The 17,040-nt window shown below is 40.2% G+C and overlaps 1 protein-coding gene across 1 annotated transcript; it reads right to left on the bottom strand.

Annotated features, from left to right (window-relative positions):
* Positions 1 to 5: 5 nt before the first annotated feature.
* On the bottom strand, positions 6 to 16,384 carry appl2 (adaptor protein, phosphotyrosine interaction, PH domain and leucine zipper containing 2). Its single transcript, XM_085357622.1, has 21 exons — positions 16,286 to 16,384; positions 14,697 to 14,795; positions 14,044 to 14,103; positions 13,131 to 13,202; positions 12,191 to 12,278; positions 12,020 to 12,061; positions 11,871 to 11,929; positions 11,399 to 11,545; positions 11,118 to 11,200; positions 10,357 to 10,509; positions 7,494 to 7,682; positions 7,375 to 7,417; positions 7,060 to 7,116; positions 5,760 to 5,854; positions 4,962 to 5,117; positions 4,693 to 4,745; positions 4,343 to 4,517; positions 3,281 to 3,317; positions 3,014 to 3,169; positions 2,871 to 2,918; positions 6 to 2,653 (listed from the first exon to the last, which is right to left on the bottom strand). The coding sequence occupies exons 1-21, from the start codon at positions 16,340 to 16,342 to the stop codon at positions 2,522 to 2,524; spliced, it is 2,001 nt and encodes a 666-aa protein (XP_085213748.1). The 5' UTR covers positions 16,343 to 16,384; the 3' UTR covers positions 6 to 2,521.
* Positions 16,385 to 17,040: the final 656 nt, after the last annotated feature.

Below are 17,040 nucleotides of genomic sequence, written 5' to 3'. Positions count from 1 at the left end.
GACGTTTAGGGAAATGTGCTTGGTTTCCTGGAACAGAGTCGGTGTTTACGTGTGTATTCTTCTGGCTACAAGCGGCACCACGAGTTCATGAGTCAACTCTGGGAACTCAGCCATTAAAAGAAAAAGGGGGGAAAAAAAAAAGCTATTCTGACAAATTGCCCAGATAGCAGTTGTTCCCTTGGAAGTGCGAGACTCACTCTTCTAATGCTCTGGTGAGCTTGAATGTGCTTCTGACTACTGCACATTTCTGACAGGTGATCTGTAATCCTCATTACCAGTTTACTGCCTGAATCAATACATGCCATAAACATCCACACCAACTAATCAATTATCTCTCTCCCAGTGAATCCAAACATGCACTTCTTCATTTGGTTGGTATATTTAACCCAATTAACATTTTTGTTTGGTGCAGCCCACTTTTATTTAGATGGGTTTAAATTATGAGAGAATCTCATGATTATGAGATAGCGGGGGCAGGGTATAGATCCTGGAAGCTGGGAAGCTCTAATCTGCCTTTGGTCCTATTTACACGTTGCCTGGGTTAGTAAGTGTCATAAGCCATCTTAAACATGTACTTGATTGGACACTAGTTTGTATATAATGTTCTTAACAGACTTTTTATATCTTCCTCTTCTCGAATGTATCCATGACATAAATATTAAAATGCTGCCTGCTGTAAGAAGCTGAGTATTTACGCCTGACATCAGTGTGGAACGTCGCCAGCTCGAGTTTAAAATGTTCAATTTAGAGATTTCTGACCTGAATGAAAGGAAGCATTAGTCTGTCAATTACCATCTGCTACATGGGTGTTGATTTTTGTATACAAACAAGATCTACCTTGTCGGTTAAGTAAACCAGGATGGTCTTTTTTTAAACTTCCTCTAAGAAAACAAAAAGAAATTCTCTTTGCAAATCAAACTTGTAATTCCGATGCGTAGGGTGATGAGCAGTCGAACAATTTTTGTTAGTGCAGCTCCAAGTTCTAAATAAAATGTGTGACATGTTTCTGCTTCTGGCACGGCGATTCTGGCACAAACTGACTGCACTGGTCACCACGCTGCAACTTTCAAGTTCTACTTCCAGCCAGTTTCTTTTCACCTTTGCCTTTTCTAAACACGGTCACACACTGACACTGCATAGGCTGCCGCTGTCCATCAAGATTTGTGTCGCAGCTCAAACGGACTGAAAATGAACAAAACTGCAGCGGCATCCAGAGGGGGCGATGAATTTCACAGGTTGCATTACCATTAGTTGTTCTGCTCTGATTAGCATTCATATGTAAAGAAGAGCAAATTGCTTTCCCCCCCACACACAAGTGCACTGTGGACTGTGACAGTTGAGTTGATTCTCTTTTAGCGTTACGGCTCAGTGCTCATAGTATAAGCTTTAATCTTCTGCAGAGGGAACTAGATTGAATGCCATTATTTAATCATGCACTGCAATAGATCCTAGCATATTGACTCTGGTTAAACATACATAGACAGATCATATTTACACGGGCTTTTGGGGAAACGAGCGTGAAGTCGTTTCTGGGCCGTTTCCCGCTGACATACAAATCATCTTAGAACTTGTTTACATAGGTAGCCGAGGAAAATGTCGAGCATAAAAGTAATTCAGTTTAGTGGGAAGGCTTAAGATAGCCAGGGTGCCAAGTCTAACTTCACAGTGGCAAGAGAGCCGAGAAGAAAATGTTTTGCCAAGTGTGTACCCTGCTTTGAGACACACATTACGAGGCTAAAAGGATAAAAATATTAAACTAGGCAAGAGTGGCTGCTCTAAGGATAAAAGGAGCTGATGTCATTTCAACTATCCTACACTATCATAAAAGTCTCCAATCCTATCAATTATTACATTCTGTGGTAATTTGATGGTGTTACACAAACACAAACCTCAAAGTGCAGTAACGTTTTCTTTCATAAATAATCAAGGAATGAATGCCAAAGTATTTGCGTAAGAGCCTCACATACGTGTTAACAAGCAAAGTAAGGTAAAGGGATTAAATTCTCCAAACACAAAAAACCACTTCAAACTATGTAAACCTAAAAATAAATGTAAACCTAAACTGAAAGAAAATGAGTCACCACTCTGTTAAATGGCTCGGGATTTTAGGAGATGATGAAAACGCATCCAGTATCTATGTGGTGTCCCTTTTGATGTGCGCACCACCTACAGTGGTGCAAAGACAAACTCCACATGCAAAGACTCATGTTGCAGTCTGAGCACGGGCGAAAATAAGTTCTTTTTTCAATTTTTCTTTTTAATGTGTGTGTGTGTGTGTGTGTGTGTTCAAACCCATGTCAACATCTTAAGATTTTAGCACAGCAAAAGAGAGAGAGAGAGAGAGAGAGATGTAGTTACTGAGGGTTGGTGGATGTGGCCTATCTAATATTGATGTCACAGTACCAGAGTTAGGGCTGGGCATCAGAATGAAACCTCTGGGGCAAAAGCAGAACTGTGGCCCTGGTTTTGACTGGCTCATCTTTTTTGGGGGTGGTTAGGTGGGAGAATAATCTAACCGGAACTAGGCTTCAGACTCCAGATCTTCTTGTCCTGCTCCTTCGGTCGTGTCACCAGTCTCAGGCTCAAGCAGCAGGAACTTGCCATCATTAGTTAGAGGCATGTTCTTCATTAGCTGGGCCAGAGCTTCCGGGTCCTTAAAAATGTTAAACAGATTTGCTGAGGAACAATATCCTTAATTTATTTTATACCATTTTTTCCCCAACTTTCATCAGCTTTGTTGGCTACAGTTACTCAGGATCATGGTTTGATGTTTGATAGCAAGAAAAAATAATCTTAATCAAAACATATATTGGTTGTTTTTAAAGCTCAAAGCAAAAAGATCTAAAGTTTTACATTTTTTAAGACGTTACCTTCTTAGCTTCTGTAATCTCCTTTGCCAGGTTTATGGTGTAACATATCTGTGAATAGACAATCACATATAGTGTGTTGATATTATATTACATTTAACATGTTCTTCTACTTGAAACCGAGTTGTTGGTTCTGGGTTGTGAACCTTTTCGCCCTCCGTGTTGCTCTCAAAGACGAAGGCGCTAAACGATGGTTCTCCCTCCTCGTCTCCATCGCTCCAGTCTCTGCTTTCAACCACAAATCCCATCAGCCTCCCATTCTCCTGGTGGGCTGCGAATTGACACACTTCTCCAAGCTGGAACTGAGATTAAATAAAATAAAAACTGAGAAGTGTCTTTTAAAGAAGTTCAAATACAGAAAACCTAACAGAGCTCAATAAAAGAGCAGCTGTGATACCTGTTGTGATACTTACACTTAGTCTTGTAACTTGAGTCTGTGGGTCTATCAACCTGTTCAGGAAAACAAAACAAACCACAAAAACACTGAAGTCATACTCAGGATTTCTATTCTGAGAGTGTTAAAAAAAGAAACCGTGGGTTACGTAGCAATTCAACATCACAAAGTTTGTTCTATGCTGCCAATATTCATGCTTCACAGGGTTCCTGCTTCAAGCTTCTTTTTGTCGTTTACCTCAGGCAATGACCTACGGCAACTTGCCAACTTTAAGATTGTGTTCCTGTGGCATCTTGACATTCTTTTGTTTGTTTGTTATTTTTTTCAATGGCTCTCACTTAACTTCAATACATTTAAAGTTATGTAAATGACTTGTGCTGCCTTGGTGCTACAGACAACTTGGATTTGCGTACACAAGATGAACGAACTTCAAGTTCTCCATAAGTGCTTTGCATGGCGTGCTTGGCTACAGGAAACAGACGTAGCTGTGATCAAGGTCCAAACCAGACTATGTCACTCAGGCTTTAATGCAGTAAATGTAAATATAAAAAAACACTGACAACCGCCAGCGTCTCAGCTTAGCCTCAGCCTCCCAGTAGATGCACAGACCTAGGTCGCATCTTTCTGTTTTATGTGTTTACAAGATTTTCAGAAAACCTGACCTGCGATTTGAAATGGATTTTTACTATCAACTTGACAATCCTACATCGTTGCGCTCTTGACTTTTCGTGTTCACAAAATTGGGTGTCCACACTGCCCGTCTGGCTGCCCACACAGCAGATTAACAACAATACATTGTCAACCTTTTGCAGCTGAGGTGTAATAAAAACTAAAATTAAAGTATTATTTTATTTTATAAAATAAAAATGAAACTATTGGAAGAATCAAGGTAACCATGAGTTGAAAGAAAAACACTATGAATATTTTTTTTGACCTTTTTGCACATGTACCTGCACCACTGAAAAGAACTTTGTTTCTATATCAACGAGATATTTCCAAGTGCCTCAAAACAAGTCCCCATATCTGTCTCCAGCAGGTTCATATTGATGTAAAACTTATTAAAATTGTGCTGAAAGTCTACCTGAGGCTACTGCTGGTGACCATGAGGTGGGCCTCTGTGGTCCTGAAGATGTTGTGAATGGCTCGGGCAGCCAGCACCTGCCTCATGGCCTCGTAGATCACTTCCTGATTGTCGCCGCAGCGAACCGCCATGGAGCCCAGGAAGCGCACAGCGAATACCTGCTGAAGCAGGGAGTCTGCAGAGACAGACAAACATCATGCGCAAGCTAAATATGTCAGCAGAATAAAAGCACAAGGACAGTGAACAAAGAAGTTGACCGATGACAACCACACACTGAGGTTAAGGTGAACTTAAAAAGTACTTAAAAGAGAGTGGACTATTAAAGTGCACTTAGAACAGGAAATTGTTACCACCAGTATCTGTCGAACAGTCGTCTTCTGTTTCTCCAAATGGGTTTGTGCGTCTGTCGGGATGGGAGCAAACACCAGCAAGAAAAAAACAATTAAAGCACTGCGCTACACAATTACGAAGCTATTTGCTTCCTGGAAATGACGTGAGAACCACAATGAGACCAACATTTAGGAAATTAGTGTCATCGCCCACCAGTAACTCGCCCCTGTCTTTTGCAAAAACACAAACAAGCACCCACACAAACTTCCTGTCTCAGCTGGGCTCTCACCTCCCCCCAGTTCTGTTCTGGTCCTGAAATTCGGACGCAGGCAGCATGATGTCAAACTGAATGGGTGTCCCCGGGGCTATTAGGTCCTCTGGTTCTGGGGCAACTCCTGTTTTCTGAGAACCACTGCTGGTAGTATGAACACCTCCTGGCTTAGCTCTGCAGAAATTAGACAAAATAAAGATGAGTTCTAATGAATAAACCAAGAACACACCCACCCACCCCCACCAATAAAGGATAAGACAGATTGGAAAAATGTGAACCTAATACTTCAGTCAGCAGCAGCCGAGAAATGATTCATGGAGTGTCAGTGAGGGGGCAAAAATCTACAATCCTCAAGAGAGGATTTCACACTGAAAATCCTAACAATGAAAGATAACTACTTAAGGCAGACTTCAAAGTGTATTTCTGGTCTTCCACCAATTCTTAAACTTGCTTTAAAAACATGAACAGAAGGAAAGATTACAGCAAACAAAACCCACCCTCCTCCGTTTAAAAGAAAACACAAAGCTTAATCTGAGGGAAAGAACCCTGTTCAACAAAGGGTATTTACAGGGATGCATAAGATGTTTGGCTTTGGCCACATTTCCAAAGCTCAGTGGCACTTTTTTTATTTTTTAACGTTACCCGACTTCATTTGCAGGAGCTTTTGTAGCACAGAACTAAGAAAACTGCATGTTTGTTTGTTTGTTTGTTTGCCCTTTCACCATGACACGAAACATTACATTACAAGCTTTGGATTGTTATGCAGTACTGAATGTAGGATTCTGAACACACTCTCACATAAGCTACATGCCTGACCTGTCGGGGTTGGGTGAGCCGTCTTGTCTCTTCTCAAAGCTGGTGATGGGAGTCACTGCCTGGATGGCGGTTTGGTTCAGTCGGATAGCCACAGCCTAATATCAAAGAAATCAGGGACTTTTCAGTATCTCACATACTCGTAGTTTGAGTCATTTAGGGAATATAAATGATCCTAAAAACAAGTACTTTCCAAGTACTTGTTTCATTGTCTTCAGTGTATTTTCTCAACCTCATGTTTGCTCTGTGTACCATAAGCAGTTTATTTAGTGGCATCCCTAAAAAACAGCAGATGGTTTCCTGGTTTCTATTTGTTGTTTAGTTCATATATAATTACGTATAGGATTTGAGGGATGTAATTATTTACAGTAATGTGGAATGCTAACTGGAAAAAGAAACCAATCACTGAATAATAATTAGAAATCCTGCTTTAGTAAATCTGAAAAGAAAACCTGACCAAATTCTGTCGAGAATGTTTTACGTAAATGATATACTGGAGAGCAGGTTTATTCACTGTACTAAGAGGTTTCACTCTAATTAAGAAAAATCCACCAAACAATTAACAAAAGTCACATCACTGACGAGACAAATGAGGGTGAGGTCACGCAGCTCTCCACGAACACTTGAGTTGGGAGAGAGAACGGAGGCAAATTGCACAACTTTAACAATTAGATAAACAAGAGAAGCTGCGTCGAAAATCATTCTCCATCTGCTGCCTGGCGCGCTAAACTTCATTACCGGCTCTTCTGGTAATTCTATCCAGCCCACTCAAAAATTCTCAAACTCGGAAAAAACAAACAAACAAAAAACCTCACTCAGTCCAACAGCTATTCACTAGAAATCCTGAAATCTTGCTCTTGAGGTGATAAAACCATAATTTCCAGGTCTATAACAGCGCACCTGTTAACGGTGTCTGAAATCTATGTGAAACCCCCCAAACGATTACCACGGATGAAAAGTAAGCGCATAAGAGTGAGGGCAGTTTTGGATGCAGTTATTTCATTATTAGAGAATGTGAAGAATAAACATTTGCAAAGCAAATATACAAGATTCTGGGACTGAATACCTCTCAAGGCAAAGACAACTGAGATACTGTGAGGGCGTGACAGAGTAAAGGTTTGTTAATCTTTACTTGTTATGTTACTTAAATAGATTAAACATTCGCCAGTTAATGTGTTAACTGGATGTGTGTTAATGTCTTAAAATGTTATCCTTAAATGACTGGTTAATCGTCTTTTATCTTATTTTTATTTTTTTAAATTTAAACAGTGTGTATCTGTGCTGGTTAGTATGAAATTTTTACCTCTGGGTTGTCAGTCAGGTAGATCTGTCTGGAGATGTTGTTCACAGTGCAAATCCACTGAGAAAGAAACAGAAATTACTACATTAAGGCTTCATCTAGCTCAGGCACAGCGTGAAATCCCTTGACTGATACCAGCTGTGACAGGCCAGTCACTTGTGTCCGAGCACAAAACTTAATACGAAAACACACAAATGAGTCTTGACAGTCTCTCCATTGTTCTATGACAGATACTCGTAGCAGCGGATAGCTTCGTGAAGTGGATGTAAAACAAAAACGAAGGTCAAATGGTGCTGTTTGAGCTGCCCCTTCACTCACTTCTTCATACTCTTTTTTGCTCTCGGCTTGTAGAATCATTGACCTGCAGAGACACAATGTTTATGTATTATTCTCACTGCTGAGCATGGAGAAACTAAAAAAAAAAAAAAAGTACATACGTTTTTCCTGAAGGGGAAGTTATCTGAAAACAGTAACGTCTGTCCTCACAATCCACCGCCATGACAGAGCTGTTATCCAGGTCCAGCACCATGCCTCCTGCTACAGCCCCCCGCGGCTGGCACATGAGATTCCCTCCCTGGGTGAAGAAATACAGACGATCCCAGGCTGTGGTCACTAGGCCTGTTTTACTGGGGAAGAAAAAGAAGAAACAGAAGAAACAGCGTTTGAATCAAAGCCATAAATGTAGATCCAGATCGTAAGTGTAAAGTAAGATAATGGATACTATTTGTATGCATGTATGCAATTAGCTTCGAGGTGATTTGAACAACAAAGTGGACGATTTTTATTTTTTCTTTACAGCAGGTCTCTCCATCTGGTAATTTCTCAAAGGTCATAATGACCCAGTGACCTCTGAGATTAGTCTCTTAATCTGCGCCTCAGAGGGATCTCCTAGTCTTTTTAGTGACCTTACATTCTAGAAGTAAAATTAGTGTGTCAGACTTATCTGTATGAAAGAGCAAACACAGCTCGTTATTAAACAGCCTTCACAAATCAATGATATATGTCAACATATAGGCCCCAGAGGACCTCTATCCCATCTGTACAAAGACAAAGGCAAGACATGATTCAGTGCAACAACTCCCAGTGGTTGTATGGCTACAGTAATATTTGCCACAGGACAAATTTATATGAGCCGCTTTAAAAACACATATAGATGAACTAGTCCTGTAAAAACGTCTCCTGGAAAATATATTCAACACTGAAACTAGTCTGCAATTCATAATGTTATTATAACTGAGATGCACGTGCAGCGGTAGGTTAACTTTATCCATTCATCCCCTATTTATTCCATATTTTATTCCAACATCTTGCACCACCGCATATATAAATATAAATATGCTATACGTGTAGTTGTTGTCTGTATCGCCTGTTGTCTACTCTGAAAGAAATAAACAGATGTTATGCTTGTAGCAGCAGATCTATAGATGTTTACAGACAAGTTTCCCACTTACAAACAATGGAGGATGTGTATTCAGCAGCCAGACAGAAGCCTTGCACGAGCTCATATTATACAGCACAAACAGTGGGCCCTCAAAACACACCCGATGATTAGAATCACTGCTCAAAAGCCATCATGATGGATAGTGATTTTGCATACCTTTGGAAAACTAGAAAACATGACAGATTTCTGATTTAAAAAAAGACACTGTGTGCTCATCTATTAGCTGGTGCTATTTCCTGCATTGAAACATTAGTAATATTTAATAACCAGATATATGAGCACACAAACAGGGCACCTACTACTTAATTCCTGGCATTACTTGAGCTAAGATCTGACAGGCGGGTAACCTTCTCTGAATAATAAAGATTCACCTTGTTTTAATTTTTAATCCATGCAGCTTAAAGCTGTTGATAAAGCTTTAATTATGAGTCGCTTACAGCCCACCTGAGCTCACATTTTAATAATGACTCGTAAAACACATTTATGCAAAGCTCACAGAAAGATAACATCTCCTACATGATAGACACTTAAATACTTCATCCATTCATTTTATGGAATATTGCTGTGGTAATACAAACAGGATAATGTTCATTACTGATTATTATTATATATTCATGAATGCTGTTACCTGAAAGTTTCACAGAACTCAATTTTCCTGTCATTTTGGTATTTTTTTCTTTTTACTGTTTACATTTTTTGTTTTTAATAGGCAGAAATCTTCTTATCCATCTCCAAAAAAAGCACTTAAAAGCAATAACTGATTAGAACAAAACTGCACGTATCTGCTGTGGTCTGCTATATTCCTTAGAGTTCGGGTAATTGTACAGAGGTCATCTTTTTAGCTTGCACTTAATGTCTCGTCTTCGGTAATGTGAAGAATTTTTATTGAGAATCTAAAACACGAACTGCACATCCATTGTTGAAACCATGATTAACTATTTTAATAACATTTTCACACCAACAATTTTCCCCCGCTCATCATTTGATTCCACAAGTAGATCCTGAGTTGTCTTCTTTTTTTTATTTTTGGGTTGTTTTATTTTGGTTTTAAATTTGTTTTGGCTATTAATGTTGTATATGCAATTATAACGAAGCTAGGATGTAACTCAACTCTGAGTCACCCCATTTCTGATCTATACATGCGTGACTCATTTCAACTGCGCATCTGTAAACCTTCAATTTTGTACGCTCTGTTCAACAAATATTCCCAAATAAATGTCCTTTGATAAATACTTAAGTGTATGGCTCGTTTTGCCCTGGGTGACTCAGACCCTTAATACTGAGAAACCATTTGAAACAGAAAATGTTTTCTGGCCTCAGCTCTAGAATGGCATTCTGTGGAAACCTTTTCTCCGGTGTCACAGACATTTGTCAAAGACTTTGGATGTATATGAGGGAGAGACAGAGTTTGACAGCTTTGACATTTCACTAAATCACAATGCGAGCTACGCAGCAGTTTTATCCCTTGAAGCCATTAAGGAAGTTTCCTTTGCCATACATCTAGTCTAGTATAAGCTGACAACGCACACTGTCAACATGTTACCTGACATACCTTGTCTGCTGTGACAGACTTACTGTTTACTGTGTTTGGCTTATTTTTAAATGTATTTGCTGAGAGAGAGAGAAGCAAAAAAAATCATTTCCTGGTTGTGTTTGGTAATTTAGGCATTCGAAATCTCCCGGAGCCACTGTGGATCAATGGCACCATCTACTGAACTGCATTTAATTTCCTGACAAAATTGGAAATGCCACTTCAGTTTGTTTCCTTTCATGGCATCCTTTAACATATTGACTTGGTAGTAAGTAGGAAGTGTCCTTAGATTTTCAGATAGGGCCATAATGAGTGTAATTAATCTTACTTCCGAATGTTGAGGTAGCCAGCCTTCTGGATAAGCGTGCGATTGACAGGCTCTGTGTCCTTATCTGGCATGTAGACAGTGTCTTCCACAGACAGAAGCTCCCTGTGGGACACTCGCATGGCCTCCGCCTCTGAGTCCAGCTGGGCCTGGATGCTGAGATGGAAAACCGAAATCAATCTAAACTCGCTCCAGAATTTTTTTTCTCCCCCCCCACAGAGCATTTAAATACAAAGACATTAAAAAAAAATCATTCAATACTATTATGTAGAGCAGCGGTCCCCAACCTTTTTTGCGCCACAGACCGGTTTGTGGCCGACAATATTTTCACGGACCGACCTTTAAGGTGTCGCGGATAAATACAACAAAATAAAACCAATACCAGTACCGAAAAAAGATTTATTCATAACACACGTGAAAAGACCCAGGAAAACCGAATTAATGAAAAAAAACGATAACAAAATAACACTAAAAGCCGATAAAAACCCTGAAAACCATACACTTCACACCCGAGTCTCACTCTCGCGGCCCGGTACCAAATGACTCACGGACAGGCCCGGGGGTTGGGGACCGCTGATGTAGAGCACACACACACACACACAAAAAAAAAAAAAAAAAAAAAAAAAAAAAAAAAAAATCATAGTAACATTATGTCTTTTTCCAGTCACACACAAGCATCAATACCCCATAATACTTGCTCCAAAGCCATATTTCATCACCTCACCACCCAAAACCAAAACAGTTGTGAATGGGATTGGACTTACCTTTGTGTCATGTTGGAAACAGAAGCGAGAAAACAGTCCATCTTCTTTGACACCAGCTCAAAGCCTTTCTTAAAGAAGCTGATCTGCAAAATCAAAGATAACACTGAGCCACTTTGTACCATACTGCACATGCATGTTGCAGCTCACATGCCCATAGATTGGGCATTTATTTAAAAGGATGAAATTGTACATCTCTTTAAAGCTAAATCTGGTCTAATGAGGAATCATTTCCCTCTTTTTTAAGCACTTAATTTGAATGCTGATATGATGACAGTGAGTACCTGTGCCTGAGTGTAGCCTAGCATTGGTTCAAGCATAGCTACTCTCTTGCGATACTGCAGGGCATTGAGGGCACAATAATACTGCAGTGAGGCCTGGTGCTGCTTTCTTCTGGTGTAAGCCACCTCCTTCACCAAGTCCGCCTTCAACTATTCAGACAGGAGAGGGACATGCAAATAAGCAGCACAGCAGCACAATCTTGTACATCCAAGAAAACACGTTGATATGTTCAGCATAGCAAAAAGAGTCTCATCTTTGCACCCATTATAATGCATACACTGTATTGTGGTTACAGTCATACTCCCACGAGGAGGCACGGCAGCAGAGGATTATTTAGTTTAATCCATTTGTACTTCAAATGCTTTTAAAAGACTCCCACTGCATTAATGAGAGCATTACAGTGTTGCGTGCTCGTTTTACAGCTTGTGATCAATGAGAAAGAGAAGCTAAGAAAGCACTTGGCAGTTACTCTACCTTCTCATTTTCCTTCTTCTTGGGCAATCGACTGTACTTGACCATAGCCGCCTCATGCTCTGCACAGAACAGAGGAAAGACCGTGAGCATCAGATAGTAACTATTTCCTGTCATTTTCTTTTCTCAGACTGGCAAAAGAATGTGCTTACCATCAGTTCCAATGGCAAATATTTCCTTCAGTGTGCTTATCTCTGCAAAATTGACAAATATTATTAGAGCTACATCTACAACAGGTATTTAAAAATGCATTATCACCTAGGTTTTGCTTATGTTTTTATGAGGAGGGCTTTTTAAAAAAATCCAAGTCTGTCAGAAGCTACCTGTGAGGTCTTTCTCTCGGAACTGGATCAAGGGGAAGACCATGCTGTCAGCCATCTGGTTAGCTAGCTCGGAGTGGAGTGCATTCAGCTGGACGATACAAAACAGATTACACATATGAGGCGCCGTGCAAGGACACAAACAGAAGATGAGCCTCCCCCAAACATCTTGAGGGATTTCGGTTTAATATTTACAGTAAAATTTCTTGCCAGCAAGCTGGAAAATTGCATTTTCAGTGAAATAGGGGCATTGTGGCAGACAATGCCTCCCCCTACATCATAATAAAGCCATACTGTGGAAGAGTACATTTCATAAAGAGAATAATAAAGCTTAGTGTTTACTCTGATACTGGAAACAGGGCTGCATATCAGACAAATTCAGCTATTATTCCCTGTGGTTATCAACAAGCCACATGACGATTTAGCAAGTTCTAAAGTTCACAAGATTAGGTGCAGTTTAAGCCTAATCTCAGTGTGAAATTTGTTTCCTGTGCATGACAAGGTAAAAGGTCAAGCAAACAATCAACGTGTGTCCTCTGAGCATATGGGTGTGTGTCATGAGTGCTGACTGGGCAAGGCTTGTGGACCCCCATGGCTGACAGTGACAGGCCCATCTGTTTTGTCTATATACGTGAGCCGGCACACCACTCCATCATCTACTCATCCATCCACCCGCCCACTGCTGTTTCCCTGTATTCCTCCATCCAGTGAGATACACTGATCAATCAGTTCCGGTCGCACAGTCTTAAAAGTCCTCTGCCCTTTTCATTGAGCTCATTTTCTCTGCCATGCTAGGGGAACGCAGGTGCAATACCCTTTGTAACATGATAAAAAAGCAACTACAGACTCCGGGATAGTTCATCATCTCACTCTTTTGCTGTGCACGCACACACCCCGCGTAAAAATACTCATAGAGCAAGAAAACTGCAAGCACGGGCCTTACCTCCCCTACAGTTTTGGCGAAGTTTTGCAGCGTGGTGATTACCTCCTCATCACCTCTTCCAAGGGCAAAATTCTAGACAGAAAAAAAAGAAAGAGCAGTGAGTTTAGACCATGAAACTGTGAAATTTGCCATAGATTTATTTAATGTGTAGGAAATGGAATGGGCTGGCATTTATATTGCACTTTTCTGCTCCTATAGAGCACTCAAAGTGCTTTAGACCACAAGCCACATTTAACCAAACATTAAAACACTCTAAGCACTTTAGCTACCTTACATCGAATCGCCAATTCACCTAACACATATGTCTTTTGATTTTGAGAGAAAGCCTTAGCCTTGAAGACACAAGGAGAACATGCAGACTGCGCTTAGAAAGACCCCAGCTGGGGTTCAAACCCAGAATCTTCTCGCTGTGAGACACATTTTAAATAACCGCCCTGTTCTGCCAGGATTTCTGGCACATCCCTTTCATTAAACAAGGCCAAAGATATCTGTGTAGGTTCTCGGTCATCAGGGTCATGGTAGAAAACACAGACAAGGTCAAAGATGGTAATAAAGCCAGTAGTTAATGTCAAGATGCTGAGTTTTAATCATAAGAGTGCTAAGAAAGTTCTGCAGTTACAGATCACTGCTGTTTTTGTTTTTTTAAAGTGTTCACATTCACCCTGCAATCCAGAACAAAGTCTACCAACAAAGGTCAACTATCCACATATGTTTCTCTAAATGAATTAACAGATTTGTGGGTTTTTTTTGCTGCACACAGGAGGAAGGACACATGCAAACTCACACACAGACAGAAAGTTCATTTCAAAATGATAAAAAAGTCTCTATAGCCCACATAGATACTACTCATAACACAGACTGCTGTCTTTTTTGTGGAATCACACGATTAAGTAAGCATATGAACCCTACTTACTTTCTTTTCGTATTCCAAAAGTTGCTTTGAGAGCTGCTCTGTGGCCAGTCCCATCTCACTCTGTGGTGGAACGAAAGAAGGAAAATAAATACATGTTAAAAAGGACTGATTACTCCTTCAAGCTCAAACATCATGCATTTTTTTTCACCTACTGAGAACATTTAAAAAAAAACCCAAAAAACGTTTTTTGGGTGCAATGTGATTCAATATCTGTTGAAAAGCTGGCAAAAACACCAGAGGGCACCTTCAATAATGAGATACCTCAGAGAACCAGGGTTACATTAATAACACAGCGTTTAAACCACAATGTAAATATAGGTCAAAAACAAACTTGTACATCAAATGTTTTCTCCTCCATTTCTACAGGAGACAAATTTTCTGTGTGGGGCTGAGAGTATGGTGTTGCAGTTTGGTACGTTTCTCATCAAAAACAGTAGCTCAAATGGCATCCTAAATCAAATCAAACACAACACTCTGCTGCTGTTCAGTGATGCAAAACCCCAGAATCAGCAAGTTAAATTAGAACTCATGTTCATCTACAAACATAAGGGGGGGGGGAAATCTCCTATTATGTGTTTGAACATGTGGCTCTGTTCCAAACAGCAAATGGAAAGGAGTGCAAGCATGCGCCTGACAGTAATTTGTTTTGGTACCTGTGCTCCGAACACCCGCTGCATTGATTGTAGCAGCTGGTTGGTGTAGTCTGTAAGCATTCCCACATCTTCCTCAAACACACTGAGCAAAGAGCGAGTCTGTGGGTACGGGGAAAAAACAAAAACATTACAGACTCTTCTGATGACTATAATGGCATGAATAGCTGAACACGAAGTGAAAAACCTTATCCAACAATTATCCCACTAACTTACAGAACTTAAATATTCTGATAACTGATCTCAGTTACTTCACAAGGTGAAAAATATCACTGTGGCTTTTTTGTTGTGGTGGATTTGCATGAAACCCCATATGAAAGCCCAGCATCCTGGAATATTGTAATGGAAACTTTTAAAACTGTTTTCTGACCAATGAGAAAAAAAAAAGAAGAAAAATAAACTTTGAAGAACAGATATACTGTAAATAAACAAGTACTTCCGATGATAAATACTGGTCTTAACCTTAAGTCAGATAAAAATCTACACAAGTCACTGAGCTCAAGAAATGTGGGTAGCCGGATTATACTCAAGCAAAACTTAACTTAAAAACTTAAAACTAGTTAAACTAAAAGGCATACGTGTTTTACTGCAGGGTGGATATGCAAACAGACAAAATCCTGTCTGGTGAAGTGTTTTCCATAAACAGGTGCAGCAAGGTAGGGCAGTTCAAGCAGAACGGAACACACCCAGAGAGTGAAGTCTGTTTATAGTTCACTCAAACCGACTTATCCAATAAAAGGACCATGATTCATTTCACACCAACAAGACATCATGACGTTTGGCTGTATGTGTGTTACTGTACAAAAATGCCAGGTCCATTTCTTGTTTTGAGGAAGCAAACCACTAAGCAGACGGTGACCCTCCAGCGTGGGCTACACTTAAGCAGAACCTCCGAAGAGGTCAGCCCTCTTTAGGAGAGAGTGATGCAACAGACTACAGAAAACAGGATGCATTAGCTGTAGCAAGGACGGAATTCATCACCCACGGTCATGCATGAAAATGAATGCCGAACTTGGTGAATAACTTGTACACAGTGTAAGCGTTTTGTACCCTGTAAAAATTTGGCATCTTATTTTTGCAGTAACACTGCCCTGTTTGCAGACTGTTGACTGATTCCAGGGGAGTCCGATAATGGAAACCCCTCCCACATCCTGGGAATCAGGCCCAGAAGGGCTACAGAACAGAGTTTAGATCAAAATAACTTGACGGCATTAGAAAATAAAACGATTGCAGGACACAGAGTCTGGTGGAGCTTTATGGCTGTGACTGACACAGGTCTAGATGTACAGCAGATAAATCATCTCTGGCAGAGAGATGGAATCCCTAAGAAGGGCGGTAGCTTTGTAAATACAACAGAGACACAAAAAACAGATAACCGTGACATGCTGTAGTAATGACTGGAAAGTGCAGCTACTGCTCACAGGGGGATTACAATTCTTGTAACAATGTGTCAATTGAGAACTGTCATCGACCAGTGGAAACAGACTACAACGGGTACTGGATACTGTCTGGGCTAAGCTAACTTCGGCGCTCGTAACGCCTTTAATGAGACAGCTGGGTACGCAAACATGAGAAAAGAGACGCAGGCCTACCTGAGGACTGTCCTGTAAAGCGTCCTCCAGGAGCAGTTTGTGATGTACGGCCGGCATCTTGTTAGCTGTGCAGGAGAAGGGAACGAGGGCTTGAATTATTTAGAGTACGGACTCAATTTCCCAGAAACTACTGCGCGAAAGAGAAGCCGTATGCAATTGGTAGCAGGCCCAGTCATGATGTCATCTAACAGCCGGTGACCAGTAAGAGTAAACATTCTCAAACTCTGAAGTTGTTTAAAGACATATAGATATATATATATATATATATGTATATCTATATATATCTATATATATAGTTCAGTGTTTAAGTTGATTTTGTCCTCTGAATTATTTACGGCAAAGAGTCGGCAATAATGGCCATGTATCCTAGGAGATTTTAATGTCAACAGTGACCCCATGTGGTCACATAAAGAATTGCAGCATTGATTTTTCAAATTTTTCAAATTTAATTAAAGGAAAAACACAAAGTTTCTTCGTGAGGTGACGGAATGTAGTGCTGTGGAGTACTACACTTTTTAGATGCAATATCAAGTAAATAAAGGGCCACTACTGCCGATACCAATATTGACAGCCACGATTTAAAGCTATAAAGCTTACGGAGTGGAGAACAGTGTCATGTTGTATGAGATAAAGCCTCCTTAATTGACAAATTCTGAACACATTTTAATGAGTTTAATAAAACAAACACACATTTCAGTTTTTCATGTATTTTGAAATTTGGTTTTTCAGAATTCTAAATGTTCCTCTCTATTTAC

Source organism: Diplotaxodon limnothrissa, linkage group LG7 (assembly GCF_057381915.1).
Source record: "Diplotaxodon limnothrissa isolate DT_005_m linkage group LG7, D_limnothrissa_male_GT1.1, whole genome shotgun sequence".
Taxonomy (NCBI): domain Eukaryota; kingdom Metazoa; phylum Chordata; class Actinopteri; order Cichliformes; family Cichlidae; genus Diplotaxodon; species Diplotaxodon limnothrissa.
This window is presented reverse-complemented; position numbering and strand designations above follow the sequence as displayed.